At 36.0% G+C, this 26,839-nt stretch overlaps 5 protein-coding genes and 1 long non-coding RNA gene across 8 annotated transcripts; 3 read left to right on the forward strand and 3 right to left on the reverse strand.

The window, feature by feature from the left end:
• The first annotated feature begins 609 nt into the window (after positions 1-609).
• On the forward strand, positions 610-2,984 carry LOC141914984 (uncharacterized). The gene is made up of 3 exons (XR_012620906.1): positions 610-758; positions 1,646-1,722; positions 1,886-2,984. It is a non-coding gene; the product is annotated as an uncharacterized LOC141914984 (long non-coding RNA).
• A 216-nt stretch (positions 2,985-3,200) lies between these two features.
• LOC141915425 (SH3 domain-containing protein Dlish-like) lies at positions 3,201-4,895 on the reverse strand. The gene is made up of 3 exons (XM_074806986.1): positions 4,847-4,895; positions 3,775-4,734; positions 3,201-3,610 (listed from the first exon to the last, which is right to left on the reverse strand). The coding sequence occupies exons 1-3, from the start codon at positions 4,893-4,895 to the stop codon at positions 3,243-3,245; spliced, it is 1,377 nt and encodes a 458-aa protein (XP_074663087.1). The 3' UTR covers positions 3,201-3,242.
• A 1,074-nt stretch (positions 4,896-5,969) lies between these two features.
• On the reverse strand, positions 5,970-7,940 carry LOC141914660 (small ribosomal subunit protein uS15m-like). The gene is made up of 7 exons (XM_074805918.1): positions 7,643-7,940; positions 7,182-7,280; positions 7,008-7,086; positions 6,879-6,927; positions 6,713-6,797; positions 6,568-6,626; positions 5,970-6,481 (listed from the first exon to the last, which is right to left on the reverse strand). The coding sequence occupies exons 1-7, from the start codon at positions 7,866-7,868 to the stop codon at positions 6,026-6,028; spliced, it is 1,053 nt and encodes a 350-aa protein (XP_074662019.1). The 5' UTR covers positions 7,869-7,940; the 3' UTR covers positions 5,970-6,025.
• A 121-nt stretch (positions 7,941-8,061) lies between these two features.
• LOC141915293 (parkin coregulated gene protein homolog) lies at positions 8,062-10,341 on the forward strand. The gene is made up of 5 exons (XM_074806778.1): positions 8,062-8,268; positions 8,810-8,944; positions 9,041-9,212; positions 9,430-9,579; positions 9,711-10,341. The coding sequence occupies exons 1-5, from the start codon at positions 8,146-8,148 to the stop codon at positions 9,869-9,871; spliced, it is 741 nt and encodes a 246-aa protein (XP_074662879.1). The 5' UTR covers positions 8,062-8,145; the 3' UTR covers positions 9,872-10,341.
• A 572-nt stretch (positions 10,342-10,913) lies between these two features.
• On the forward strand, positions 10,914-14,744 carry LOC141915292 (procathepsin L-like). 2 transcript variants are annotated; one of them, XM_074806775.1, is made up of 8 exons: positions 10,914-10,998; positions 12,581-12,795; positions 12,895-13,037; positions 13,161-13,358; positions 13,777-13,968; positions 14,090-14,255; positions 14,367-14,475; positions 14,564-14,744. In XM_074806775.1, exons 2-8 carry the CDS (start codon positions 12,600-12,602, stop codon positions 14,661-14,663), a joined length of 1,104 nt encoding a protein of 367 aa, XP_074662876.1. In that variant the 5' UTR covers positions 10,914-10,998; positions 12,581-12,599; the 3' UTR covers positions 14,664-14,744. The 2 variants fall into 2 exon arrangements, with proteins under 2 accessions (XP_074662876.1, XP_074662877.1); XM_074806776.1 differs by lacking the exon at positions 10,914-10,998 and adding an exon at positions 12,256-12,379.
• A 1,705-nt stretch (positions 14,745-16,449) lies between these two features.
• Positions 16,450-26,673, reverse strand: LOC141903846 (inositol-trisphosphate 3-kinase homolog). 2 transcript variants are annotated; one of them, XM_074792190.1, is made up of 11 exons: positions 26,501-26,673; positions 25,979-26,098; positions 22,121-22,205; positions 21,430-21,579; positions 20,785-20,857; positions 20,437-20,572; positions 19,944-20,000; positions 18,696-18,749; positions 18,362-18,481; positions 18,040-18,210; positions 16,450-17,964 (listed from the first exon to the last, which is right to left on the reverse strand). In XM_074792190.1, the coding sequence occupies exons 2-11, from the start codon at positions 26,051-26,053 to the stop codon at positions 17,935-17,937; spliced, it is 951 nt and encodes a 316-aa protein (XP_074648291.1). In that variant the 5' UTR covers positions 26,054-26,098; positions 26,501-26,673; the 3' UTR covers positions 16,450-17,934. The 2 variants fall into 2 exon arrangements, with proteins under 2 accessions (XP_074648291.1, XP_074648301.1); XM_074792200.1 differs by lacking the exons at positions 25,979-26,098; positions 26,501-26,673 and adding an exon at positions 22,891-23,377.
• Between the last annotated feature and the right edge of the window lie 166 nt (positions 26,674-26,839).

Raw genomic sequence — 26,839 nt, forward strand, 5'->3', positions numbered from 1 at the left:
GGGCTACGCGTGAATAACGAAAATGTACCCGTGCCTTGCGTTTGTGAGAAGCACTCGATCCATTCAGAATTTCCAAGACATATTGACATTACATCTTTTCACCACTCAGTTATGTCAGTTACATCCATCAATTCTTGTTTCACATTTTTGCCAAGATAGCGCATATCCATTACATTCTAGTCTATATACTCCGGTTATGCATCTGAAATGATATACAGTATGTATTTTCATATTTAGTAGGTATTTTTGGTGACTCATAAAAATCAAATCTCGGAACTAAATTGAAAACATGAAAAAATAGGTTTTTTCCAATATTTGTATACATAACCATCTTAATTGAATCTGAACAACTGACGATCTGAAAATGTTTGGTCAACGTTTTCATAAAAAGGCATCGCTTTTTCGCAAATATCTCCTTAGTTTAATCAATCTAAGACATTGTTCTCAATATTTTGATCTAATTTCCTGGTTTCTGGTCGAGAATATATGCTAATATATACATGAATACTGCGCGGTTTTTATATTCCTTCCATCATCATATCACTAAAAGCTACAGCTCCGTCGTGAAATATATCGGCCAAGTTGTTTTACGCGCTGGAAACTCGCACGATTCAGATCGTCGTTCAGTACCAGCATCTCTATTGCTCTCCTACTCAAGTGACTATCGGCTTTGAGCCGCGCAAAAAGCAAATATGAGCGCGGCGGTATCCAGATACATAATGATTTCGAATAGGATACGAGAATGGAGCTTTTTGTGTGTAAGTATATATTTGATATCAAATCTTGTATTCATGATTTCTGACAATCGTCGGGGGGTCATTGTAATCTTTCTTTTATAACGATTTCATTTCGGAAATTCCGTTACTCTTTTTACGGTTTTACGGTCATTTTATATAACTTAGGAATATGTCTATGTTTCTTAATTGCATAAACATTACTAACGTTTCTTGGGTAAATTATAAAAACGGTCTGTGATTTTCGAGGAGGACATAATTATGTAAAAGTTTTCCTACTGGAAATCCGACAAAAGGAAGAACTTTCTGATATGTTGTTATATATTTCTTAGCATACACTACATATATGATACATGTAAATATCGGGAGTTGGTTGTGAAGACACATAGTTTGCAATAAATCTGGAGGTATTCATTACATACCACTGTTGTATTTAGAAAAAACATACTATGAGTTATCCTTCGTGCAAATTTTGAGTAAAAATAACATAGTATGCGCCAGAATTCAACTATGATTATTTTAGATAAAAAATAAGGTGATAATGGAATTTTGAATAATAGTGACAGGTAGGCTTCATCCTGAAAACGATTAGATCCAGTAGAAAGATTGTCAAATTGAGTCTAAGTTATTGCGGGGATCAAGAAATATTCATCAACGTTACGTATATATTGGTGAAATATTCTTTAGGCTAGTATCCGCTTATCAAACACTGATCCACGCGATTGCGCTTTTTATATTATTTTAACATCTTGCAGAGTAATAATGATAAGCATTTGGCATTCAATTTAGTGATATGTGTTACATCCGCTTACACTAGCTTACCTTATTCCTTCCATAAAACAAATCATTTTTTCACTCGGTTTTTCATAGCAAATTTTCAGATTCTTTTTTCATGTCAATGAATATTTCAGAACGATGTTAAATACGTCGACTGACTAAAGCGTACTTCATTTATCGAGTGTTAAAGCTGGTACGGTCTAAATAAGAGGTAATCATGTTTTCATAAATCGATAACAAACTTCGTTCATGTATCTTTTAATTCAAGGATTGTCAATTTCATATACCCACATATCATAAAAAAAACGGATTGAACTAGGCAAGAATTATCTAATAGCTGATGCAAATTCAAACTTGTATTGATCTGTTTTTAGCTCAAATGGCAGACCCGATACGACAAGTCGTTCATTGCGAAACAGTGTATGAAAGTTCGGCTGAATTGCAAAGAGCGGCTATGGTCCAGCGGGCGGAAATACGTTACCGAAAAAGAAGTACGATACTTGGAATTACCATGATAATAGCCGGGGTATCTGGAATACTGATCGATGTTGTCCAATACACTACATTGAATAAACTAGATTGGTCAAGGTTTGCTTTATGGTTATGGATGTTCCCGACGATTTTTTGTATATTTGCCGGTACTTTTACAATACCGACAGGTATATTCAAGAATCAAGGCATGTATATCGTGTGCACAGGATTATGTTCGTTAAGCGCCGCGGCTTCGGGGATTTCAGCTTTGGCTGTTGCTATGGAGTTTGGTGACGTCGGTAGTTACCGTGACGACAAGCAGTCGTCCCACGACTTTGAATACGAAAAAACTAAATGGGAGAGTCAGCACAAAATTCAGGTGGTCTTGCTCTCTGGTCGTTTGGTTGCCACGATTGTCGCACTTATAGCATCCTTGGCGCAAACTACATGGTCATGTAATATGTGCTGTTGCATAGCAACTGCTTCGCGGATCGTATATGAACCGATAGTTCGGGTCCAGAAACCCTCGAAATCAGATTCTGATTGAACATCTACAAAGCAAACAAAATAATAAAGTATAATATGGCTAACTCATCTACGAGCAAATACTAATCTACGTCTACTCCGTTTGTGCCATATAGTATATGTATATCTGCTGCAGTCTATTTATCATTTTAATCTCCGGGAGTTCCGACAGGACTGATCGGGAGCAGTTATTGTCACACGCAGAATTTATAGGATACGAAGAAGTGATCGAGAACGGTGCAAATAATATACGCGTGTATCAGTCGAATTGTGATACGTAACTTCGTCACAAACTCATCGTTTTTACTCGTAAATGTTATTTCCGTTTCGCGAAAGAAAACGTCTATGTTGTTGGCATTGGTGAAATAGTTAAGTTGCTGCTGTCAGTCTTATCGCGTTTATCTCACCTGTTAGACAATTCATCCTCGTCCGCAATTGTGAAAATCCTAGTAGAAAAAATTTGGAGAAAAAGATAACAGAAGATTTAATTGTTTTTTGTATTGTTTATTTACATAGATAATATTAATGATAATAATATCAATTTATATACACAGAATATACAAACAAACTTTAAAAATAAACAAAACGCTATCGTACTTAAACTTCGGCACCACAAGATCATCGATCAGTGTTGACATGAGCAAAAACGTACATGTCAAAAAAAGGTTTCTTTCTAAATTCAAAAGTCCACAGAACACGGTGATATAGCACATTTATAATTTTGAGTGTAATTGATTATAGAGACGTTACCAAATAGGGTCGAACGAATTGTCTCGGAACAAATCCCTGTTTATGATTAGTCTGGTTATACGCCCATATCCACTCTCCATCGCTCGATTCTTTATCCCAAAACGCGTAAAGAAGTTGTCCACGTTTGACGGCTAAATCATCGGGTGCCGTCTTCGTAAAATCTTCAACCACCATGAGCTGCGTTGGAAGCGGAGGAGGCGCTGGATTTTCTTCGACGCTGCTGAAGCTACCGAGATCAGACGTCCGATTGTACGACGTTGATGAAAGTTGATGTCTGCCCAGAGGTGGAGTCTTTTGAGTTGGCAAGTCGAAGCTTATCTCAGAATCTGTAAACGATTCATCTCCTTCACAGCCTAATTCAGAGAAATAAACAGCAGGTTTTGAAATGTATTTACAATTGAATTAATATTCGTACAATACGTGTACTACGTTAGAATGTTTGATTATATAATTGATGAAAAATTATGATTACTACCTTTACATATAGTTTACAAGACGCCAAAGAATCTGTACTCACCGGTATCAGTGCTGTAGGTAGTGTAACCATCTAAGTAGAATTCGGAGGCTGGGAAGATAAATGCTGCAGGAACAAATCCCTCATTACCTTCGGGCGTACGAATCCAGCACCACTCCGGGTCATCCTTGTTCAGCAATGTCACCATATCACCTCTAGCGACCGTTACATCGTTCTTCTGGACAGCGCGGAAACCAAACAACACAACGAACGATCCGAAATTCTTCTTTCGGAAAAGGTTCTTGCCTATTTTTTCGCTGTACAACGATTCTCTCGATGAACTGATTTCTTCCGAGCTGCTCGCCATCAGATGTTTATGGAGATTACTATGGTTTCTCAGAGCTCCTGGGACACGGCGCTTCGTTGGTTTCGGGGGTAACTGATGATGATGATGTGGAGGTTCGTTTCTCCATCGGACAGGCACACAGCACGGTTGATCTGTTTTGATATTTTCCGTAGATTGCGACGGACGGATCGGTGTCAAACCCCAATTATCCATGCTTCTTGTTGTACATTCTGCCGATGACATACGTTTAGTCAAGTTACTACGATCGCTACTGCCAGGAACCGGTGGTCGGGCTCTCTGTGGTTTCGGCGGTGGCATCAATTCTTCTTGATAGGAAACATCAGGCGCGATTGCTATATTTTCTCGTATTTTGGCACTGTTCGGATCGACACAAAATGCAGCTGGTACGTATCCTTCTTTACCATCTTGAGACATAACGAGGTACCAGTCTTCTTGTTTATGTAGGACCATGACCTTGTCTCCGCGGTTCACTCGCATTTCATCATCCGCTGTAGGCTCGAAGTCGTCGATGACAATCTTGACCGGTTTTGGCGAACCTTTTCTGCTGCGACCATTTTCAAAATCAACGAGGTATAACGTGTCGACACTAACGCTTCCTGTGATTTTACGTGTGGAGGGTGTCTGACACGGAGCCGGCGGAGCTGGAGCTTTACCAACTAAAAGATCAAAGAAACAAAAATAGATTCATGAGTAATTAGATAACAAATAGAGTTTGATGCAATATTTTCAGAGATATTGCCATTTTTCAAACGGCCAGTATATACTTACATTTCTTTTTGAAATCCTTGCGAAACTTTGCTGGACACAAGAAAGCCATGTTATCAAATACTTTCGTCTCCGGTGCAAGTTTATTGTCCTGAGAATAGAACAAGTCCAAATGAATATTAATCCGATTCTTAATCCGTACGTAATAAAGCTGAGATAGCGTGTTGTAAACAGATCGAATATTCGATGATTGATAAAATCGCTTGGACATGTAGAAGCATTTATATGAAAAATGTCCACGCGTCACTCGTTCATACTCAAACCAACTGAAATGGCACTAATTGCGTGATTGGCGTGAACACAGTTACACGCTGAACGGCGGGCCTGGCCGTGGCACCTTCGGTTTGCATTCAAACAATTACCAAACATCAATTACCGGGCACTGCTAATTTAAAACGGCGACGCTAATTGGCTCGTCGCAAATTCACGTGTCACGACGTACTGCAAGAATTAGCAAAAAGTGAATATTAATCTGTGTTCATTGACAGCGTCAACATAGATTGAGGTTGATAGCAATTAGAATTCTAATCATTCTAATGCAAATAACTCATTTTTCATTGATCAATTTTGTTTTCTTTAGTAAACTACTTTATCGAGTATTCGTACGTACACGAATTGAACAAGTCTTTTGATAAACCTGTGGTTTATTGGATCAGCTAATTAGAATGATTCATAATCAAACTTCATGTTATTTCACACGTTCTGCTGTATTAAAATACTCCGGTGTTTTTGGCGAAAAAAATACTTCCTCATACGTATGCCTGCTGGGTTAAGGACGAAACCCTAAAAACAATGTGGGTAACCCCGCAGCGAGATCACGAAGATGCTATGGACTGAGAAAAACAATTTATCACAACATAACGGGAAATCTGCTATAAACATTTGGGACGAGATTTTACGCCTCAATTATATAGGGGATCACCAACACCTTTACTAAATCGTCTTTTTGCAAAGCAAGTCCAGTATATTTGTTATATTCAAATAACACCTGTCAGACACACGTCACATCCTTGACTTCCTCTTCCAAGATAATAAGTAGCTACGGATTAAGAGTCCTCGGTGTTCATTGACATCGAATAAAAACTTTAAGGAAAATCACAGGTTTTAAACTTATTTTCATCTACATGTATTTCAACTGACTAACTTTTTTCTCATACAAATACAAACGGAATCATGCATCATTTAAGATTCTTTAATGCGTACAGTAATATATCTATTATTAGCACGAGGAAGAACTTTTTTTCTAAATTCAGCTTCTTCTTCCTGTTTTTTAGCTTTATCCTCGACCTCCTGTAATAAGGCCGGACCGTCGAGATCGAGCTCTTTAAGTTCGGTGTTTATCTTAGCCATAATGCTCTCCTTTTCGGCTAGGAATTCGGTACGCTGTTTCTCGATTTCCATTCGATAAGCGATACGTTTAGCTTCGACTAAAGCGTGACATTCCTCCTCGACTGCGAGTCGTCTTTTCATTCGAATAGTTTTACGGAAATTCACTTCGGGAGGAGGAACAGGTATGTATTCAATGTCTAACTCTTTACACAGCCAGTTGAATTTAGCGAGGTCATTTTGTTTCATCTTCTTCAAGTATTTACGCCTTTTCGCTATCATCTCCACCAGCAATTTCTTTTTCCATTTATCCTAAAAACAGTGATAAGTATGAACACTGGTATTTCCACGATATAAAATTCATTAAAAAAACTGTCACTTCCGCAAAAACTACTAACCTTTCTATACTGCAAACAGTATGGAATGAGGGCTCGTATCTTGACAGTCATCATAGTTACTGAAATAAACAGAGACAAATTTAGGATATTCGAAATAAGATTTGATATTTCACAGCAAAGTAAGCTGTATATTTCTGCAACTAACTTTTTGCTTCTGGGGATTTGATATCTCCTTCATGTCTACCAATTTTCTGCAACATATCATCGATATGGTGCCTCTGCATATCCATCTGAAATTAAATGAGCCCACAATGAAAATAAGTTTTCCAATCATATGTATCTAACTACAAGAGAATTCTAAGTCAACATACACTTCTTCCAAAGCCAAGACTTAATATCTTTTTCACACTTTCGGGCGCACTATAATAAAGAATAGAATCAACAGTAAGATATGTAAATTCTTAAGTTGGGTTTCAATCAAGAAATTTAGAAGTACGTACTCCAATAGATTAGAACAGTATTTGTATTCAACTCGTGGCTGAGTCATATCTGTTTCTGGATGTCCAACCTGCTTGTCTCCTTTATTGTACAGAAGAAATTTTTGTAATTTCAAATTATAGGACAATAATTGGGTTTCTAATTATGAGAATTAATTCATCGATGCGGTTTCTCACCTGACCAATCAAAATCTAAATGTTTTGTAGGTGGCTGTTTGGGTCCTTTCAAAGCATTGGTGTACCAACGAGATCTAGTGGGCACCAACACGCAATTATCTAGAGAAGAAAATATAGAAAATTTGGTCCTAAATAGATTGTTAAGTGGCAAAAATGTTATGTCTGTAATGTGTTAATTTCCATTGCAGTATCATCAGACATCAGCATTGACTACATTGGGCGAAAGAGAGCACAAATTTTGTTTCATATTTTCTAGGCCGAGGGCCTTGACACAGTGTGTGATGTTATAATCAGATCTTATAATCTGATGGTGTTCTCTCTGAACGTGAACGAGGTTGTTTTCGAATCGTTATGATTTCTTAATCTTAGTCGTAAAAATTAAATCAAGCTGCAGTGACGAAGCGTCCGTCACTTAGATTTCATCTATTACATATTAATCGTATTTTTTTCACAGGACTCACATGGAAGGCACATCCGTAAATTACAACGGGTATGATGAAATTGACGAGTTTGAACATGATGCCGATGTTGTTGTTGTTGCTGGTCAGATAATTTGTTAAGTATTGGCGTCGAAATAAATCGTGTATTCGACTTTAAACCTGCAGTGGCTGCAGTCACTTTTAAAACAGCATTCAAGCCCAACGAATAGTTGCCAAATTTGGATGCACCAATGCAATAAATCGACATTTCGGGGAAGATTATCGTTAAAATGTGCCAAAATGTGCAAATTTACAAAAATTTCATGTTCATGGGCGCGGCCATTTTTACGGTGTGTTGTGGGTATAATCTGATTGGCGGAATACTCCGGAAACACCCGAATACCATAGTTACGTGACGTCACTTTGCATTACATCCGGGTTCTTCTGTTGTTTTCCTTGACAACATTCACATACAATCGGGTGTGTGTAGTGGATTGTGTTAGTTTTATATCAGTTTAATCTCAGTTTGCACGCCGAAAACAACGATGGCAACGAAAGTATCGCGTCAACCTCAACATAATCACTGCCGGGGTAGCAAAAAAGCAAAAAGTGATGAGGAATTGAGGAAGAATGCCTTCACAGTCAAAGCAAATCAACGAGGAGCATCGGTGAGCACATTTTTATCAACAATCGACATCAAAATTAATTGTTCTTCCTTTCATAATACTGTAGAACCTCTTCCATCAGGGTATATAATGTATCAACATGAGTTCTGTTTCTTTTTGTCCTTGTTGGGTTGTGCCTAAATTATGTCCTGACCGTAGCGTAATAATGGTTGAATCGTAGCAGCCCAGGGCCAGGGGGAATGTTTGTTGACTTTTGACTTTCTTGTTTCACTGGGATTCAAGCTTTTTTTACTTGTTTGTGAGTGAAGCAATGAATGTATGTTTCCAAGGACAGTAAAATCATGGCGCCACTTAAAAAACCAACTGGGGACCGCAGAGTGTAGGTTTTTAGGGACTGTAGGTTAAGGGTCCGATCAGAGAGAGAGAGAGAGGTACCGTAGTAAGGGTTTAGGGTAAGGTTATACATTGCCATTGTGATGATGATAGGGTAAGGCTGAATTAGTAAAGGAAGGTCATTATAGGCGCAAATGAAAGTGCATTTTGTTGAATGTTTTAATTCTAATGTGAATCATCCATTTTCTAGGTTGGTAAACCCCCAAAAGCAGGTGCTTATGAGCCGAAAGATTGTGGAAGTACAGAATTCAAACGATGTTATAAAAGGGGAGATTTTCCTATCGCATTAGAACACGACACAAAAGGAAACAAAATTGCATGGAAGGTAGACATCACTTCGGATTCTAAATGTCCCTCGGATTCGAAAAGAAATGATACATACGTATATACAACTATTGAAAAATAAATCTATATTTTTCAGGTTGAGATTGAAAAGTTGGATTATCATCACTATCTACCTCTGTTCTTTGACGGTCTCCGGGAAACTGAACATCCATGCGAGTTCTTCGCTCGACAAGGCGTACACGACATGCTTGAACACGGTGGACAGAAAATTTTGCCAGTCATTCCACAGTTGATAATCCCTATTAAACGTACGTAATGCTATTATCGCGTTTAATTAGATATCATATCTCACAAATTGGTTCAGTTTAATCCAGATTTTGATCTAATCTGGGTATTATTAACAGTCCACCGATACTTGGATATGTTTAAAATATGATCTTTAATCCGTATGATCTATACATCTGGATCAGCAAATTGAATGTTTTAGAAATGCTTCTATCAATTTGTTTGTTTATACCTTTATAGGCAGTTTGAATACGAGAAAGCCAGGCGTTGTTTGCACGACATTGAAAATTTTACAACATCTCGTAGTCTCTGGAAATCTAGTTGGCGAAGCTTTGGTTCCATATTACAGACAAATTTTACCAATCCTCAACACATTCAAAAACAAAAACAGTGAGTGTTATGATATACCGGCATGTTCTCATTCTGGATGTCCCCGATTTTTAATTCACATAGTACTTAAATCATTCATGTATTGTGTTTTATTATCGAAGCTCAATATCGGATAACAATTTTTTTTCCAGTTAACTCCGGAGATGGTATCGATTATAGCCAGCAAAAACGAGAGAATCTTGGCGATCTTATTCAGGAAACTTTGGAAGAATTTGAGAGACAAGGTGGCGAGGATGCTTTTATCAACATCAAATATATGGTGCCGACGTATGAATCGTGTCAGCTCAACTAAACGAAAAAAAGCATCATTCATGAAAAAAAGACTTTATTGGAAACCTACATTATTGTGAACACATTTCGACGTTTGCTTACATGACTTGTTAATATAGATTTATATTTTAAAAAGGATAAATGTGATATTTGTGTATATATAGACAGATTTTTCTGTACTCGGTCCTAAGTATATGAATTTCCTAATTGTATACACATGTTCTTCAGATTGCAATATCTATGTTTTTAAGCGTATTATAGTACATTATCATGGACTTGAAATGAATTATTCTGATTTTATTAGAAAAAGACTGCATGTACGTAACCTATATTTCATAGTTTTCATCAGCTATCCATCCATGTTGTATTTTGAAATCTTTGTTAGATTATTTTAATTCATTACCTGTACTATAAAATACTTTTGGAATAAATTGTAAAAAGTCAACTTCTCATTTGAGAAATTTGGCAAAACTTATTTATTTGTTATCATTTTTATTATACTATGTGATCTTGTGTGCAGTCTGAAATAAAGTTATTAATCAAAAAAAGCAGACTTACTGGTTTCTTGTTGGGTTGATCGTAAAGTCAGACCTACCGAACCCTTGGCTGGTGAAATCTGAATGTTTGGACAATTACACTTGGTTTATTCTCAAGTAAACAGTGATATTTGCAAAGAGCAAAAAAAACGTACATGATATTTGCATTACAGAGTACCCGGTAGGTTACACAGGGGCTCGTATTTGGAGTTTGGGGGTGAACTGTAGCTTAGATCATCCAGTATCCCTGGTACTATATCCATATATAAAAAAATATTTTCTTTTTATATATATAGTACCAGGGATACTGGATGATCTAAGCTACAGTTCACCCCCAAACTTCAAATACAAACCCCTATGGTAGGCTTAACACGAACACTTGTAAATCTTCACACCAACAACTGTAAGACTTCTTCCCCGAGTTGCGAAAGGCACAGGAGTGTTCCGGCCGCCAAATTAATCACTCTGGTAAGTGAGGATGGTACCGCTGGCATGTGAGGTCACGAGAGTGCCTGAGTCACATGACCACTTTCACTTTGTGTCATGTGAGCTTGTTTATAGTTTCTGAACGTAAACAGATTTTCATTTGAGCCAGTTTACTAAGCCTCGCGATGTAAGTATTTTTACTCGTACTTATCTTATCTGCATATAGAGTGGATACGTACCATACTTTTGGCATTGCTCTGACTTTGCCGGTTCCTCTGGCCCTAAAATAAATTGATTTCGTGAGAAAGAATTCGAACTTTTTTTGGTGGGTGGTTCCACCGGCGGCTTTGCCCTCGCCTCGGCTATGGGTGGATGATACCAGCAGTGTTCCTGGACCTATACAGGGATACTGTGTCTTCAAGGTAAGACTCAAGAATATGGGACTAGTGGTTAGGTTTTTAGGGTTAGGTTATAGTTCCCTAATCTTCATTAATTACTATATATATTACTTGTCATTGATTATATATCATCATTTAATCACATTATCAATTACTATTGTTATTACTTATTTGATTACTATCACTACATATATATTGCTATAGTCCCCTATTCTTGAATCGCACCGCGGGTTAAGCAAGGCTATAGGCCTATATTTAAATCAACTCTCATCAACCCTGCAGTTGTGTTCTGTGGCTCAGTGGGTAAAGCACTGGACTACTGCTGGATTTACTTTTTTTCTGTTAACTGGATTTCTTTTGTTTGGTTTTGAATCCCAATTTTGCAAGTCAGAATTCTACTGTATTGCGCATGCGCCAATGTACTCGCCTACGGCTTACCTGTGGTAATCACCGTACAGTCACGTACGGGTAACAACAGCCTGTTTTTTATCAAGTTAGATTAAAGATTTGATGAACTTGAATTAATTGCAGAGGGGAAAAAAGTTTAAAAAGTGTGATTGAAAAAAATTAGTCATTGAATGCATTACTCATTTAGTGATTGCAGAAAGGGGATAAAAATAGATAGAATTTACTTTATTGGAGGAATCATACAAAATGTTTGTTTTTATTTTCATAGCTATAATGCTATCATAAAAATGTTTATTTTTATTTTCATAGCTATGCTCGAAAAGGGGGGGGGGCAGCAGTAAAAATAATTTTGCATTTTTTGTAAAGGTACCTAGAATTGGAAAAATCTACATTAATGTTAGGAAGAGGAGTGTTAGCCGATATTGTATGATGTCGATTGAGCTCTGAGGATGTAAACTCAGTAAATGTAAACCCTAGGACCCTTTATATATGAGAACTGATATTTAGATCTAGAATGTGGCGCGTGTGAGCTGTGTTAGATAATAAATGTTGTATAATCTGATTGAGCACATGACATACTGTACTCTTATGAAATAAAGGTCATGTGATATCATACTCTTCTCAGCTGACTGTGTTTCGTGATAACAATTATGTCATGTCATGTGATCATGGTCTAGGCTATAAATATGTATGCATAGATGTAGTTGTTAACATTCCTTCAGTTAGGCCTAGTCGGTGGAATATATACTTGTACTTAAAAAGGTAGGCTTGGATGGGATATTTTATCATATTGGGGCTAGAAATGATCTGAATACTGCGGCATAGTGTTTTGGACGTAGTGTTTTCTACCACTTGCATATTGTGGATTATTTAGAGTGTGTAGAAAGTTGATTTTTAATCATGGACTTCTGCAATTGGAATGAAATACGAATGTGTTTATTCGAATATATGATTTCTTTATAGATTTTAAAAGTGAAGAAAGATGAAAATGAAATTGTATTTGTTGGTCAGTGTACTATTAGCTGTTGTCGTGGCCGCTCCTCCTGATATGACCAGACAGTGGATGGAAATCCAGCCAGCCGTCCAAGTTAAACAGATGAGTCAGGAGCCATCTGAGACCAAGTTGTTATTCGAATCTCCTTACAAACCACAGTGGGAGGAATTCAAATCAAAACATGGTAATTTTACTTGTTGGATGTTTCTCACTGAAACTATTTGGGTAGCCTAGTCCATCGTAGAATCTAATACAGAGCAATATTTGTTGATCTTTATTTCAGGAAAAATATATGAGTCAGTAAAAGAAGACATGCGAAGATTTGGTATATTTATAGTGAATTTGATTCATATAGAAGAACACAACAAGTTACATAAACAGGGACTTAAATCATATACTCTGGGTGTCAACAAGTATGCAGATATGGTTAGTATTCATTTTGAAAATAATCTATTGTCAGGCATTTGAATGTGATGAGTCATCGCTCAAATGTTTTATGTAATGTTTTGCTCTACAAAAGACAATAGGGAATACTTCTTTACTTTGTAGTCCCACGAAGAGTTCGTTAAAACTATGAATGGTCTGCAACGCAATTACAATGAAAGCAAAGCGAAACCACATTCCGTTTCTTATTTGTCTCCCAACCTTTTACAAGATTTACCTCGTAATGTAGACTGGAGGAAGAAAGGCTACGTTACCCCCGTAAAAGACCAAGGCCAGTGCGGTTCTTGCTGGTCATTCAGCACGGTAAGTAATAGAAAAGAAATTTGAATTGCATTCTGCAGACTTGCTGCCATCTATCAGATTATACTGAAACTACACACTTCTAAACATTCGATATTTATGACTTTTTCGAGCATATTTTGATTAGTGTAAAATATTTTATGGTAACTGATTTATGACAAATATTCATTCGAAATCTTCAAATGTTTTCAATCAGTTGAAATCATTGACAAAAGTTTGAAGTACACGTATTTTGGACGATTTATTTAGGGCCCTTTCCTGACAATGCAAGGAAATGGGTATAAATGTTGCTGTTTCCATGACGTTTGTTAATTTCTTATGTGTATGAACTTTTGAATTTTTATAGGCTCTCGTGAATTTTATGTAGAGGGCTACATCATTATATATCTGGCATTTGTGTGTGTACATTCGGTCATTTTAGACTGGAGCTTTAGAGGGGCAGCACAAAAGAAAAACTGGACGTCTTGTCTCCTTGAGTGAACAAAATTTGGTTGATTGTTCTGTCGATTGGGGAAATCATGGCTGTAATGGTGGATTAATGGACCAAGCATTCAAATATATCAAAGATAATGGAGGTATTGATACCGAAGAGTCATATCCTTACAAAGGCGTGGTGAGTTAATTGTATATCTTTTTAAGAAATGCCATTTACTTAGACTTGCTTCGGTAGACGGTGGCATATGATGTAATGTCTTTGAATGATTTCTAACATAGTTTACATCGACTTATTTCAGGAAGGTAAATGTCATTTCAAAAAGCGTGACATAGGAGCTGATGATAGCGGATTCGTAGATATACCCAGCCAAGATGAAGATAAATTAAAGGAAGCAATTGCAACCATCGGTCCCGTTTCTGTAGCTATTGATGCTGGACATCGCTCATTCCAACTGTACAAAGAAGGTGAATGTTCATCTAGTCTTCGGTCACTTTACTTTCTAAACCACAACTCTGGCAAAAATTACTGATTTTCGACACCATAACAGTTAAAATGTTTGAATTGTTGAATTTCAGGTGTTTATGATGAACCAGATTGTAGCAGTACTCAGTTAGATCATGGCGTCCTGGCTGTAGGATATGGTGTAAATGAAGATGGTATTGATTACTGGCTCGTCAAGAATAGGTTAGTTTTTAACCCCTCATTCTGAACGCAGTTGAATTATTATTTTCTCTTGTTCTTCATTATCATTGTGTTGCTCTGTTTTAAACAGTTGGAGTGCTGGATGGGGAGACGAAGGTTATGTAAAGATGAGCCGAAACAAGGATAACCAGTGTGGAATTGCTACTCAAGCTAGTTACCCTCTCGTCTAAAAAAGTTGAAGTACCTGTGATTGTATGTAAATATATGATTCTTGTTACAGAAACCTATGAATTAAAATATTTTTCAAAGTAGTAATGTTATTTAGGTCACTTTGTGTCAGTTTTTTTGCCAGTCAGTCCTCAGGGCTGTATTTTCTATCTAAGATACTGATCATTTCATGCTTTGAATATGCTTTAATGATCTCTTGCGAATTTTCATGGCTTTAGTCAACTTAAAAAGAACAGGATCTGAACAGTAATTGATACTTCATTGCAGTATTTTTAACGACAAAATCTCATTGATAAGAACCTTTTTGTACTGCACAAGATGTATATTCAAATGTAAATCATTATGTCACATTTTAGTTGCGGATGCTTACACTTTGAAGATTATCCTTTAAAGATTTGCAAATTCATAACTTATTTTTAGAAAGTATGGCGTATAACTCCCGATATGTTTGTTTGAGTGTCACCTACTTTCACCGGTGATTGTATTTGGAATGTGTCAAAATGCTGCTGATAAGAGATATTTGCAATAGTGATATATCATTAAGTTGTAATACGCGGTAGATGTGTGGTATTGTATGATATTAATGAGTAATGAGTGTTATCCGCCTTTCAACTTGTATACATTTGTACGAAATCACGCACTTCTCATTACATAGCGCCTTACCAAAACCTTGATGAATTGAAGTTTTCTTTAGCTTTTATGCAGGGTAATTTTGAAGTGCCTCTACATTTTAAATTTTTTTTGTGAATATCCGTATTACCAGTATGTTGGATGCTCTTTTTTCCATCACTGTAATGTAACTATGTTTTTCTTTTTCTCGGTTTAAAAACTAAACGTTTACTTCAGAGGTCTAATCCTGTAACATTTTAAGTCTTGTACAATGTTTGTGACAAGTGTGTGAATGAATTTTTGATAAATCCATACCATATTTGTATAATAAAATTTATTTTAATTGAATATAAATATGTTCTTGATTGTTTTTCGCGGTGAAGGCATTGATCAGTATTAAAGGAAAACTAAAAAATGGGTAGAAGTTCAAGCCATGTTGATTGAAATATCTACCATAGTTTGGGGATGAAGTTAATCACTATGCTGAAAACCAAAGGGGCTGCTCTACAGATGTTAGCGCATGACAATTTTTAGCCAGTGTTGCCATAAAACAGATAGTCAAGGGATTAACAAACATGAAGGGTGCGTCATGTAAATCATTGAATTTGCCAGTAGCATCGAAAAAAGCACATGGCAGTGAGGCTGCTTAAGTCGCAGAAATAAAACTGGAACCATAGACGTATTTTCATATTAGGCTAAACAAAATGATACCTTGTTTCTCCGCAGCGGCCGGGTCATTTTAGTAAAATATGATAAAATTTGTAAACAGTTCATTTCTATATATGTCTGTTATGGTAAAATTGATCACGATTTTAAAAAAAGTAATGTATAGGGTAGATAAGCGGCTGGCCGGGTCAACATTTAAGCTCAGCAGAGCGGAGAAACAAGGTATCATTTTTTTTTAGCCTTACAGTCGAACGTTTTTACGCCCGAACATCGGGGGACTAAAAAGTAGGTTCGTTAAAACTGATAGTTTGTTATATCCGGTATGAAATTAAACTGTCCTATTTGGGACAAAAATCTAGGTTTGTAATAACCGTTAAATTGTCATATCCGAGGTCACAACAAAATTCAATGTACACCTATTCCATGTATGATCAGTTAGTCATGACCGAAAAATAAAATGAGAACTGAAGAAAGAGATGCAACTTTTCTTTAAAAATATTTTATTTTCCAGAAACTATTGACCTTTAGCCATTTCCATACTAGACTGTATTGAAGAAATTGCACACAGGAAGGCCAAGTTAAATGGTATAATCAAGATGAACAAAGGCTTCTAAATGTCCTAAACATCTATGGGTTGGTTAAGATCGACAACAGATTTTGTCTGGTAACGATTTCAGCATAAAATGATTACTGTTACCCATGATGGGGCCAATAATGAGTCAGAATGGAAATATATGTACGTGCGTATGATCAAGTTAACAAGACAAACAAATCAGATATCTCGCAAAGTCTTGGAATGATACATCACTTGCACATGACATGTAAACCATTACAAACCTGGGAGCAATTTATGTGAAACACTGAAAATTCACTGATTACCAGAATTCTCACGAAGATGTAAGGAAAGTAGGGACTTAAACAATCATGGGGTAGTATTTGCAATACATTTCCCACCCACCTACCCGCAAGGAGCACATGATATGATACAATGTGCATATTAAAACAAAAATCTCTATACAAAACGTCTCTATTAAAAAAATTGTATTCATTATCATGACAAAAATATCCCACAGTTAGGTTCTGGTAGTAATGACAAATGTAAATAAAAAAGACATCAGCAATATCTTGCTAGGAAGTGAAAAACCTACGGAGAATGATATCTACAACCCTATTTAACCAGCGCGCCTATCTCTTTACCATTTCGCTATCTATGGAATCTAATGAATATGATAAAATACAACCGGGAAAAGAAACAAGTGGTTCATGCCATCTGTTCTGTTCATACGTTCTATCAACACGCATTTACACTTCATGATTGTATTTTGAGAATTGTATATCATCGATACCAGGAGAACGATTTATTGAAACTCAGACGAATGAGATACATCACGTCATAGGGATAAATGCACTGAAATATTGCTTAAGAATAGTGCATTTGCTTTAACATGCAAACAGAGTTCTCCCCACCAAAAATTCTCAAATATGATGCGGTTAAAAATCTTATGATTTTTGTAATAATCATTTCAATAAATACATTATAAAACACATAAGACAGTCTTTTGTTCATCGTGGCTGAGATATTTCACGAAAACTTCATTGCAAAATGTAACCACAACATAAAGACCCCCAACTAGAATTCAAAAAATTGAATTTTACCCTCGATGTCAATAGTAACACGTTCTTGCCCAAGTACTGTGATTAAAGCTCAAAACCGATACATTCTATCAAATGAGCCTCAACCCATTCATAACAACACGTTTTTGTAATGGCAATTCCCATGGGCTTAAACACGTGTTTTTATTGTAGAATATCGTCTCACATACCGCAGTGGGTTCATATAATTCAGAGCAAGTCTTTTATTTCCATTCATTGTTCTTGTGATTTGAAGACTTGTCTGAATGAAGATACAATTCTGAAAATTTCCCAAAGTCCATTCTTAATTTGTGGAAGCTGCTCTGGAATGATCTCTTACATTTCCTAGATTACCGCTGATTAACATCATGGGTTCATTTCAAGTTCTTCAATTATCTGGAAATATGAAAAAAGCTTAAGCAATTTAACTACAATTTAATACAATAAATACGCATATATAACGGTACTTACTGCTATCAGATTATCCATTCCATGGAGATACCCATCTTCATGGTTGCCTAAGACCCATGGGCTCCGGTGATTAAGAGGTTGGCTTACTGGCATAGTTTTGGCAAAGTCAATCATCCAAGCACCAACATTATCATCTTGATCGTACAATATGAGCAATGAACTTCCAATGATCTACAAAGAAAACATCGAACTTGACTTCAAGAAAGTGGCAAAACAGTTCGTTTGATCTAAAGACAAATCTAGACAGTTATACAACGCACAAATGCTCCATTGGATTCTTTTAAACAATTTAAGACAATGACAGCCTCACACGTATACCTACCTCACGATATTTGAAAAATTCTGATCGCTGTAATTTGTCTCGTATTTCTTTGAGTCGATTCAGTAGTGGAATCTTTATTGATTCTTTCATTTGGATAAAGCTACCAACCACATCAACAACCTTTAAACAAAAAAAAAACATGTGATTATTGGACTAGTGATGCTGCTATAAATGGATTAGAGTTAGCTGAGATATACAGTACATAGAAGATACAAATACTCTGTCTAGTTGAATCTTGGGAGTATTGAGAATATGTTAAGTGTCTGGATTTTCAAAGGCTTGAGCGAAACCAATATCGAGTGACTAAAGAAACCTACTATCGATAAATACGTACCTCATGCCTTTCCCTAATTCTTCTTAAATCCCTTCTTGGAATTTCACCTGACATCTGCAAAAGCATTCCAAAGAAATTCAGAAACCAGATTAAAAACACAACACTCTTAATTTTCATTTATCGCGTTTATACCGAATCTAGATCTTAAACAATCATAACTAATGTACAACGACGACATGAAAGACATTTTGCATCTAAAATGAACATCTAATTTTGCACCTTAAAAAACCTATCAAACATCACGTTTTAATCAATGAAAGGAGGATTGATCAGGCAAATAATGCAGAATTATTTTAATGCATAGCATTTGTTAAATAGAACATGAACATTTTTTGGGTAATGGAGGATCGAGTTTGAAATGTTGAAAAAGGGTGGTGCAAATGAGCATATGATGCTATGAACCATATGGACGCATGTTAAAGAAAATCAAAACTATGATCAAAATGAATCACTCCAAAAATACGTTTTCTCACTTAGAGAGAATCAATACTTTTTAGTTATCTATTTTTAATGTCGTAGCACCTGCCTACAACGTGTTTATGCCACCAGCCAATAAATTCATAGAATGCAACTAGAAAAAACCCCGGAAAGAACTTTCAACATTAGACTCAATTAGACTCAAAAATTACCATATAAGTGAACATTGTAAGCCGTTACCATACATGAGTGTGTTGAAACATTGAAATTTTGAATCAATTCCATAAAATTACACTACAGAAACGAAAATTCATAAAATGCATCTTTAACAATAGTGAGTATTCACACATGAACTAGAAGAAATTTTCATAGATCTAATTGCAAGCCTGACCATGCTTTTCAATGATGGTGCAAGATGTAATGAATTTAAATTTTAAATCTATCATTGAATACAAAAATGAAGTAAGAACAAAACCGCTAGGAGGATAAATTGAGACGGGAAACATTCCAACAAAAATTACAATGTATTATTGCACCAGAAGTCAGTAAAAATATATGGGAATTAGTGATCCTATTTATATAAAGAAAACTAGGTCGATGCAAATCAGTAAAACGATTCCCAAACTAACTTGTCCTGACTTAGTGAATTTACCTCTTTTGAGATCTACAGGATGAAACAGAAGAAAAGTAACAAGAAATCAATATTAAAAAGAATTGCCATAGGAAACTTAAGTCGAGTATCTGAAAAGATTCAACTTTTTCATTTCGAGACAAACTGATCAGAGATTACAACGCATATATAACTGTAGTAAAGTTATGTATGGCACTTACTCGTATTGCTTCCACACGAAAACCAAGGGATGAAGTGGAACTATCTTTTTCTCTGAACTGAAACATAAAAGGCAGACACTGTTAATGTGATCTACATTATGACATCCTTTTTAGAATCTATCTTCGCAATTATCCGGGGCGGCCGCTATCATTTGACTTTTCCCTGACACGCACGTTGTTTTCCCTGACTTGATCGGCTAAGAATCCAATCTATTAACACTCTATTCAAATATGTATAACATAGATAGTAATTGTTTGATTTTACACGTGATCTAGCAATCTCAACAAATTTCCTGACTTTTCCCTGATCATTAGCATTTTTTTAAAACAAAATTCCAGACTATTCCCTAGTTTTTTTAAAGAAAAGAAAATTCCCAGGTAAGAGGCCACCCTGGTTATCACAGACAGATATAGCTGTAGATAATGTCAAAAATACATAAAGAGGACTCTTCGTGAATAGATGATGTATATAATCATCGGTATAATGACTCACTTCCATGTATCTGAGTTTAGTAACAGCTCTCTCTTCGTGTTCATCAGGGGTTGGGGCATTTGGATCTAACACGACTAATTTCTCGTACAAATCTTTCCGTCTCACCGGGTTTTTGACCTCAGATTCTAAGAACGTTCTGAAATATAAAATGAGTGAATTCTCAAGAAATAATCACCATCATTGTGAAAAAATAAAGAATAGACAGAGATTTTTGGAGAAATCACTTTTTTCTCACAGTGAATCAACTCAGGAAACTTCTGAACGGAAGCAATTTCTAAATATACGGCTTCTAAAAATAACATTTCAAACAGGATAAAACATGTTCAATGCACTCTAAGATTAACTTACCTCAATCCCATCTTTATATCCATGATGGATGGATTGTGGAAGTGGTGCAGTAAATCTTCCAATTCAATAAAATCTGAACAACATTTTGAGTTAAAAAGTACTAAAACCATATTACAAATATCTTCAAACTTATAAATCTTCTGGTCTAGATATAGTTCTTCCTTAAAATGATAACTAAGTGAGGCATCAGAAAAAACTACTCTGGTTGGAAATAAATTCATCTCTATTATTATGAGGAGCAAAGTCAAATTGCTCTATAAAACTGACGCCAGTGTTTCATGTTCGTCGTTTGACTTTGTTTATCTATTTAGATATGTGTTATGACATCACACAATACAAAAACATATCTTAAAAAGATTGAGATAAGATGCTAAAAATGATAGGAATTCTGATTACTAAAACATCAAAATAGCTTTCTGACGTCATCAAATATTTCGTTAAAAATGCTACCTTTGAATAGACTAAGAGGTGTCGCAGCAAGATACACAAAACAAGCCTTAAAAAGTAACAGGATGGAATATAAATGGTTGCAATGGCAACTGCAAGTTAACAATCTCGCTGCTAATACAAGAACCACCGCTTGATCAAAACAAGAAAGAAATAGACAGGTAGTTAATGAATCTCTGCATGCAGTTCAAAGGATACAGTCTCCATTGAATTCGACTTCCCTGAAAAAAGCTGGCACCACATCCGCCGATACGTCATCCATCAAAGCCTGATAAACCTTAGTCTCGGTGTTGTCTTTCACGAGTCGTTTCTTCCATATTGTGCGCGGACCAGCAGGAGCGAATGATCCTTGAAAATATGATTTAAATTCAACACACAATGAGCTTGAAAGATCTTGATAGAAAAACAAGGAACTTCATATCAATAGATTTCTGAATGAGACGAGAAGATACACAATATCCGAAAGAAATCCCACAATAAATTTAGTACACCTGATGATGGCTAATAGTCTTTAGCCGAAACGTTGCGCAAATATATAGTCTTTTAAATTTATTGTGGGATTTCTCTCAGTAGATTTCTGAATCTTTGGTAATCTTCGCCTCGAGAGAAATGAATAAAGATTAACTACTGTACATAAATATCCTATGTATGTATTTATGGTACTGTGTGTTCATATCCCCTCAAGTATCAATATCGCGATCAAACACATATTTTCCTCTTTACCATGGGTTATTGATTCTTGTGTACAGGTCTAAATCAATTTGCTCCAGCGATTTGATCGACAGATTTTCTCAAAGAAATCTCTGCAAACACGGCACAATCAGCTGAATCTTTCAAGTTGATAAATTTCGAACTGAAAAAAAATTGAATCAAGACAAACAATTATTACCTGCGTGACCAGCAATTTGTATCCATTCGTTTCTTCTGTTTTTGATCAGTGCATCGCTAGCTGGAAGGGTGAGTTCCAAAGCATTCTGAAAAAAATTTCAGAACGGTTTTGAAAGACGGGCAGGCTAATACAATAAACGATTCGAGTTCTTCCACCAAAGCAATTTCATATTCAAATAGAAATAAGGTTAGTTACATTTATCCGGGTTATTGTCAGTTTATAGATAAAATTCACTGAGCCATGTTTGAAACAACCTTTAATGCTGAAGGTTTTCTTTTTCTAAATACATTGAACAACCTGCTTAATGCTTCGATGTTTTTAGAAAAATAAAACCTTCGCTTTGCATGTAAAACATGAGAGGATTTCCATTTCGAAATGAATATACAAAACCATAAATAAACCTATCATCTGAGACCTCTCATTTCTCAGCCCCATTAAATGAAATCTCATAGATAACTCATTCAAATTACTTGCGATATATATATATATATATATATATATATATATATATATATATATATATATATATATATATATATATATATATATATATATATATATATTTATTTATATATATAATATATATATACCGGGGTATAGTGATATCTATAACCTTGTGAATCCGACCAACAACTGGGATATGGTTACACTTGTTATTCTTGTATATATGGTTATAGAATAGATACATCATGGCTATGGAGGGGAGAAGAAAACATAAAGGCCTACCACAGGGTATGGTTGAATTCGACGCAAAAATTTATAGGTCATACCTTAGATTCCGGTACCGATACACAAGTCGATAGTCCAACATTCCCCATATTATTATCGATGCCAAAGAATATATATAAAATTGCATGGAAAATTGCTAATAACAATCTGCATTTAATGCAAATGCGGTAAAATATACAGAATGCCACAAAACATATGTGCAGAACTAGTATACTGCTAGTGGTTTAGATATACCACTACTACTGCGTTAGTTCTGGCAGATGTGAAGTATCCTCGGTAAAATCAACTTTGTTTTTATAGAGAAACCTATAAATTCTGTATAGCGTATCTATCCTTTTCATCTTCTCGGCAGCAAGAAAACCGAATGCTCTGGATCTAGTATTCGTCTCAGTCAAAAACTCGATAGGTTTATACCGTAATTCCAACCTAACAGTAGTGTTGTATGTAAGTTAGAGATTATAGCGTTGCGTAAATACTCGAGAGATGCATCGTCAATTTTGAATAAGGATGCCGAAAGACGGAGTTTCTCAACGTAACCACATTCGAAGCATCCCGGTGTTATCATCGACATAGATTTGTAGGTTCGGCGAAAGTTGAACAGGTAGTAAACAGATTAATCAACAAAATCAGCAGATAGGAACCGAGCCAAAACGACAACTACAGTAAATCTCAAGACATTTATCGGCCATCGCCTCCCATGAGATATATGTTAGTGGATCTACGATGAATCGTAATCATTACAAAAACCTGCAGTCCTCTCAATCCATATTACATAGTGAAACAGATGTTTCATAGAAGTAACACGTGGAAGGTTAATCCCCCACCCCCTCTATTCAAAATCAATTTTTATCGAATTAATACAAACCAAAGCGAGCATATTCGCGAGGGCTTTCCGGGTTTTACTGTTGTTGATCAGCACCGTGTCGATAATCGGTGAAACTTTCATCGGAATCCAACTTTTTTTCATTTCGATGATGATCGCGCATATGCGACAATTATCAGCACTTTCGCGGCTGCAATGATGCGATGAAGAATGGTGCCGCATGTTATTCCCCGAAATATCTTTATTCGTCGAATTGTTACTATTTTTCGCGGAGTCGTCGGTACTGATCCCCTCGCCGCAACTCTTACGACGTTCGCACGAGTTGCACTGGTTGAAACTTTGCCAATGCGGGAACAATTGATGCATATCCAAACTGGCGCTTTCGGAATTTAATTCCTTGTCGACAGATTTGCCACCGGCGAGATGCGTATTTTCGACTTTTTTAAGACCAATTGAATTGGAATTGTTTTTGTCACTTTGAGATGACGTTTTGCTCAAATCGACAGCCGACAGCTGGCTCAATTCATAATCGACGTTTAATGATGGTTGAAACTCTATTTCACATGACGAAGCCGTGTTTGTCGCACTTTTAGTATCGTCAAACTGTGATTTCTTCATGTACCGTATGCCTCTTACTGGTCCAACTGCGTCAACGAGCTCTGCTTTACGTCCAAAAACACTCACAAGGCAACCCATGATGATTTCACTGAAGTTTTGTTAGTATCCTCACGATCGCAATGTTTAACTTACTACATTAGTTTGAAAATCATTCAAAATGATACTCGCGCTGAAAATGATGCGTTTATTCGAAAAAACGTCCTCAATGCTGTATTTCATCAAATCACGATGACAAACATATGATCAGTTCCCACTCAATCGATAGCTAAAACACCAGTTTATAGCAAAATGTATAGATCCATAGAATAAATATTTAGTATATACGCAAAATCATGCATGATACACGAGCCAATGATGTTTAGCCTCAAGGCGCCGCGTTTCAAGTAAAATCACGAAGCGATTTATCAACTTAGTACGGCGCGACAGGTAGCCGCTAATAACTGGCGCAACTACTCGGGAGAAAGCTGTCATTACAGCAGATAATAACTAAAAGTTTCATCCTTGTGAACAGAAGAGATATATGGTAGATACATAATACATCATTGTATAACAAAAGCATGAAAATGAACTTAATTGCGTGCCGCAGCCCCTCCCATTCCCATTTCTGAGAAAAGAGAAAGCTTTCAGGTTTTATATTCTGGAAACGTATCAATCTTTTCAAGATGAATAAATGAACCAAAATGTTTGTAACAATGAGATTCCACCAAATAGACAATACTTAAAATAACGATTAACAAAGATGGTTTAGACCCCACAGGATTGAAATGAACTAAGCCTGATCTTGGCTGCAGAACCTGGCAATGGGACCATTTTTCAAAGGATATAAAAATCGACCTTTTGTAGAAATTCAAAACCAATAGATCATTGTTTTATTCGATTTTTCCAATCCTGATTATACAGGCCAAGATTTAGTGGTAAATCAACTGAAATTGGCTAAGAATTCAGTATCAGTAATAACCAAAAACTCACTAAGTTCCAATTTTGAATTTTTCTACAGTTAATTCAACTCTTTTAAAAATTGGATAATAACCATCGATTTTTACAAGTGAGCATTGAATGTATGAACCGCAAAGTAAAACGTTATCTGCGTTCGTAGAAACACTGTACTAATCATTGCCAATGAGACAATGTTTATGAGTCACCATAGAAACCATGTTAGAGAATACCAACGCAGCACAATTTCAGAAACGTGAGTTTTACATCACCATAATCTGTTCTTGCTACTGAGGATTAAGATTCAGTTATAATCAATTGTTCGAGGGGTTAGATAATGCAGATACTTACATGAAACATGGCAACTCTGATTTAGTTCTAGGTTACTACAATTTAGTTAAAATTTAGAAGCACAAACTTTTTGTCCAAGTTGAGGGCGACTAAATCAGCGTATTTTGGGTTGAATTCATGAAGTTTAAGTTAAGTCATGAAGAAAAGCTGAGCTTTTACTGTTGTCAGTAAGAAAACTGAAACAATACCAACCTAAATCAGAAATGTCTATAACTTGGTTGGACAAATTACTAATCAAATTGTGCTATTGTTTTCCAGTCTAGTTCAATCTCTACACAATTGACAAGCTTATAAACAATCGACACCAATTACCAGCAGTGACAATGACACATGCTAACAGATATAGGCTAATGGTTATTCATCATAATAGTAGGCATGGTAACTTGTCTATAAATGTTACTTACTGGGTCTGGTACTGACAGAACTGGAGGAATCGGTATATAGCCTTCACAGCTCCTCATTATTACTTTAATCTTCATAAAACCCTTCACTCAATACCATAAGACTATAGATCATCAGTCAACCTAGAAAAAGTAAAGCAGCTAAATGAAAAAGTACATTGGTGTCAGGCCAGCCAGATCATGTTGCTAGTTCTGTATGGCCATCACTCTGAATGTTGAAGCAGTTTTTTCAAAAAGAATAAGGTAAACTACACAAGCATAATGAAAAAAGCAAGGATCATATATATATATACCAATACAAGAGATGAATTGAAATAGAATTTACCAAAAAACTTAATTCCCAAAAGGCAATCCCATTAGCATTGATAGGTCATCGAAATTAGGTCCTGGCAATTGTTAGGTTAGGGCAGCGTTTAAGTTATGCAAGAGCAAATTAGTTAAATCACAAGGCAAGTAGTGGGTGAATCCACGATATACAGAATGTACTAAATAAAAATTGAATTGGATTGATAAAAAAATAATTACATTTTGGCTCAATTTATCCTCGAATATAATTTCAGCGGACAATCGTCGTGTCGAGTTATTAGACGGTATGGAGTCGTATTTTCCAGCAAGTTTTAGATTGTCTAAGAAAAGCGCTTAGTTACGAATTCAATAGATAATTCAGTGAATCAAACATTTCTTTTTGACAGTTCCATGCAGGTAATGCGGCAACACAGACTGTCTTCTCGGACTAATATTTGGCTCAAAATAAACTCAATCGCGGACAAAATCAGACTATTTATGGAGCTGAATTGATCACAGATATGTAAATAGAACTGATGTTAAAATATCATTTGCATTTAGAAATGTTCATTCAAAATA

The sequence above is a fragment of the Tubulanus polymorphus genome, chromosome 1 (assembly GCF_964204645.1).
Source record: "Tubulanus polymorphus chromosome 1, tnTubPoly1.2, whole genome shotgun sequence".
NCBI lineage: Eukaryota > Metazoa > Nemertea > Palaeonemertea > Tubulaniformes > Tubulanidae > Tubulanus > Tubulanus polymorphus.

What these genes read in the sequence shown, in the direction of transcription:
- LOC141915293 (XM_074806778.1), top strand. Translation starts at nt 8,146, where the DNA reads ATGGCAACGAAAGTATCGCGTCAACCTCAACATAATCACTGCCGGGGT. An exon ending in GAAACAAAATTGCATGGAAG is followed by an intron (nt 8,945 to 9,040) that starts GTAGACATCACT and finishes TATATTTTTCAG; the next exon opens with GTTGAGATTGAAAAGTTGGA. An exon ending in GTTGATAATCCCTATTAAAC is followed by an intron (nt 9,213 to 9,429) that starts GTACGTAATGCT and finishes ATACCTTTATAG; the next exon opens with GCAGTTTGAATACGAGAAAG.
- LOC141914660 (XM_074805918.1), bottom strand. Translation starts at nt 7,868, where the DNA reads ATGTCGATTTATTGCATTGGTGCATCCAAATTTGGCAACTATTCGTTG. An exon ending in TTTAGATTTTGATTGGTCAG is followed by an intron (nt 7,087 to 7,181) that starts GTGAGAAACCGC and finishes TGTACAATAAAG; the next exon opens with GAGACAAGCAGGTTGGACAT. An exon ending in ACTGTTTGCAGTATAGAAAG is followed by an intron (nt 6,482 to 6,567) that starts GTTAGTAGTTTT and finishes CACTGTTTTTAG; the next exon opens with GATAAATGGAAAAAGAAATT.
- LOC141915425 (XM_074806986.1), bottom strand. Translation starts at nt 4,895, where the DNA reads ATGGCTTTCTTGTGTCCAGCAAAGTTTCGCAAGGATTTCAAAAAGAAA. An exon ending in CAAGGATTTCAAAAAGAAAT is followed by an intron (nt 4,735 to 4,846) that starts GTAAGTATATAC and finishes TTGATCTTTTAG; the next exon opens with TTGGTAAAGCTCCAGCTCCG. An exon ending in TACCTACAGCACTGATACCG is followed by an intron (nt 3,611 to 3,774) that starts GTGAGTACAGAT and finishes TCTCTGAATTAG; the next exon opens with GCTGTGAAGGAGATGAATCG.
- LOC141903846 (XM_074792190.1), bottom strand. Translation starts at nt 26,053, where the DNA reads ATGAAGATTAAAGTAATAATGAGGAGCTGTGAAGGCTATATACCGATT. An exon ending in GATATAAAGATGGGATTGAG is followed by an intron (nt 20,573 to 20,784) that starts GTAAGTTAATCT and finishes TTTATATTTCAG; the next exon opens with AACGTTCTTAGAATCTGAGG. An exon ending in TTCGTGTGGAAGCAATACGA is followed by an intron (nt 18,750 to 19,943) that starts GTAAGTGCCATA and finishes ATGCTTTTGCAG; the next exon opens with ATGTCAGGTGAAATTCCAAG.
- LOC141915292 (XM_074806775.1), top strand. Translation starts at nt 12,600, where the DNA reads ATGAAAATGAAATTGTATTTGTTGGTCAGTGTACTATTAGCTGTTGTC. An exon ending in GGAATTCAAATCAAAACATG is followed by an intron (nt 12,796 to 12,894) that starts GTAATTTTACTT and finishes TCTTTATTTCAG; the next exon opens with GAAAAATATATGAGTCAGTA. An exon ending in TACTGGCTCGTCAAGAATAG is followed by an intron (nt 14,476 to 14,563) that starts GTTAGTTTTTAA and finishes TGTTTTAAACAG; the next exon opens with TTGGAGTGCTGGATGGGGAG.